At 44.0% G+C, this 2,865-nt stretch overlaps 1 protein-coding gene across 1 annotated transcript; it reads left to right on the top strand.

Moving 5' to 3' along the window:
• The first annotated feature begins 1,369 nt into the window (after positions 1-1,369).
• On the top strand, positions 1,370-2,351 carry tnnt2c (troponin T2c, cardiac). Its single transcript, XM_034163320.1, has one exon. The coding sequence runs from the start codon at positions 1,384-1,386 to the stop codon at positions 2,143-2,145; it is 762 nt and encodes a 253-aa protein (XP_034019211.1). The 5' UTR covers positions 1,370-1,383; the 3' UTR covers positions 2,146-2,351.
• Positions 2,352-2,865: the final 514 nt, after the last annotated feature.

Raw genomic sequence — 2,865 nt, forward strand, 5'->3', positions numbered from 1 at the left:
TTGATATGGCACACCTGTGAGGTGGGATGGATTATCTCAGCAAAGGAGAAGTGCTCACTATCACAGATTTAGACTGGTTTGTGAACAATATTTGAGGGAAATGGTGATATTGTGTATGTGGAAAAAGTTTTAGATCTTTGAGTTCATCTCATACAAAATGGGAGCAAAACCAAAAGTGTTGCGTTTATGTTTTTGTTGAGTGTACATACCAAATTTTTTGATGCAGGAGGAACAAAAGTTGGCTCTTCCCCACTTGATTATTAAACTGTGAAAAGGTTTTTTTCTTAATTTTATCTCGGAAATGTGACTAACCAGTTAGCTGAAACTAATTAATATTTATTTGTTGATGAGCTAGCACAGTATCAAGCATCCAGACCACTGCAGCGCCTTCCTTTTTTCCAGTGTGGTTTTAATACTGCAAATGGCAAATAAACTTGAACTTCCCACCAGCTTTCCTTAGTTGGCGTTGTTACGTGACACCAGGGATCTGACACATTTGTTAGCCCCAGGAGAGCAGAGGTCTATGCAGAAAACAATGTTTCGATATGTCATATTTCATTCCTGACGTAAGGATATGAATCTGTTTTAGGCACTTACCTCTGATCTGACCTTGATATGCTCTGTGTTGTGAGTGGACGGACAACTGAGTTGATCCACCAAGTTTAATTGAAGTTACCCTTTGCATTTTCAAGATGTTGCTGCAGACAGACAGGCAGACGTGGGTATTACAGTTGTCCCTTTCTGCTTCACAGCAAGCCTAAAAATGTGTGTCTTGGACAAAACACTCAAGGTAACAGCTAACTTTGGAATGTGTGACAGCTGTACTGATCATTAAAATCCTCACTTGCTCTTACAAACTTTAGACGCAGATAGTTTGCTTTGTTAATGGCGTTCTTAAGTGCTGCTGCCGCGTGTTCTTTCACAGCAGCTTTTAAACTATTGTGACGGATTTCCAAATGTGAACATAACATGGACAATCCATTATTTATCAGGGAGTTCACTGCCGTTCTCCATCTCCCATCAACTGTTGTGGCTCATCAGGTCTGTAATAGTCCAAGTGTTGTATGAATGGTACTAGGAACACTTGGTACTTTGATGTTGGAAAACACAAGTGTGTGCATCTGTTGTGTGTCTAAAATAGTCACTCATCTTCTCCTTACAAAGGAATGAGGAGGGCTGCAGGGTCACAGTGGAGATCAAGAGGGTCCACTGGGTTCATGTGGCTGACAAGGCTGGTTGAAGCAGAAAATAGACTCCAGCCTGCTGTTGAGCCATGGACTGGACACCTGACAACAGTCACGTGGCGATGACAAACCTTTAAAAAACCCAAACAGGAGTTCTCAGACCTCACTAGCGAGTCTGACAGACTCTTCCCTGATTATCATGTCCGACGTTGAAGAACTAGAGGAGTATGAGGAGGAGGAAAAGGAGCAGAAGGATGATGAAGCAGAGAAGAAAGAAGAGCCTACTCGGCCTAAGACCACTTATGTGCCAAATATGGCTCCTCCAAAGCTCCCTGATGGTGAGAAAGTGGATTTTGATGACCTCCATCGAAAGAGATTGGAAAAGGACTTCAACGACCTCCAAACCCTAATCGAGCTGCATTTCACCAACCGGCAGAAAGAAGAAGAAGAGCTGATTGCATTGCAGAACCGCATTGAACGCCGCCGCTCCGACAGGGCCGAGCAGCAGCGGGTTCATGCTGAGCAGGAACGTGAGCGGCAAGCACGGCTTACTGAGGAACGCACCCGACGCGAGGAAGAAGCAGCTAAACTGCGTGCAGAGGAGGAGGCCAAGAAAAAGAAGATCTTCAACAATAAGTCCTACGGTAGCTACCTACAGAAAGCGGATCAGAAAAGAGGCAAGAAGCTGACAGCAAGAGAGGAGAAGAAGAAGGCTTTGATGGAGCGGCGCAAGCCTCTCATCTTCGACCACCTGAGCCAGGAGAACCTGGTGGTGAAGGTGCAGGACCTCTGGCAGTGGCTGTACCAGCTGCATGCAGAGACGTTTGAGCTGGCAGAAAAGCTCAAGAGGCAAAAGTATGAAATCTACATCCTGAGAAACAGAGTCAGCGACCACCAGAGGGGTTCCAAAACATCCAAGACCTCTTGCGGGGCCAAAGGCAGGTCTGGCTCCTGGAAGTGAGAGCAACACCTAAATGGAAGACATTTCTGGACTACTTGACAACTGTTTGCATCTAATAAGATACTAACATTTTCCATAGATTTAATATACAGAGATTGTGCTTGTTTTCTTAATTTCAAATGTTAAAATGAAGTTCAATTTTCTGTTACGTGCCATCTGTACAGAAATTTGTACCAAAAACCTTCATTAAATTTGATATAGTACTTATATTTGCTTCTCTACAATGTATCCTTTGTGGAACTGTACTCAGGCTGCCTGTTCAGGATAAATCACGGTCAAACACTTTCCTCCAAGCAGCAGTGGCCTTGGTGGACATGAGAACTATAGGATTTCAAAAACGTAACCTCAACCTGCTCCTAATTTCCATAATGTATGTGATGATATGGTTATTCCCTGCAATAAACCCAGACTTGTCCAACATCAAATCAAATCAAATCAAATCAATTTTATTTATATAGCGCCAAATCACAACAAACAGTTGCCCCCAGGCGCTTTATATTGTAAGACAAAGCCATACAATAATTACGGAAAAACCCCAACGGTCAAAACAACCCCCTGTGAGCAAGCACTTGGCGACAGTGGGAAGGAAAAACTCCCTTTTAACAGGAAGAAACCTCCAGCAGAACCAGGCTCAGGGAGGGGCAGTCTTCTGCTGGGACTGGTTGGGGCTGAGGGAGAGAACCAGGAAAAAGACATGCTGTGGAAGAGAGCAGAGATCAA

This window comes from Thalassophryne amazonica, chromosome 22 (assembly GCF_902500255.1).
Source record: "Thalassophryne amazonica chromosome 22, fThaAma1.1, whole genome shotgun sequence".
Taxonomy (NCBI): Eukaryota; Metazoa; Chordata; class Actinopteri; order Batrachoidiformes; family Batrachoididae; genus Thalassophryne; species Thalassophryne amazonica.

Bases quoted from the DNA above. Each gene is read 5' to 3' on its own strand.
- tnnt2c (XM_034163320.1), top strand. From the start codon at position 1,384: ATGTCCGACGTTGAAGAACTAGAGGAGTATGAGGAGGAGGAAAAGGAG.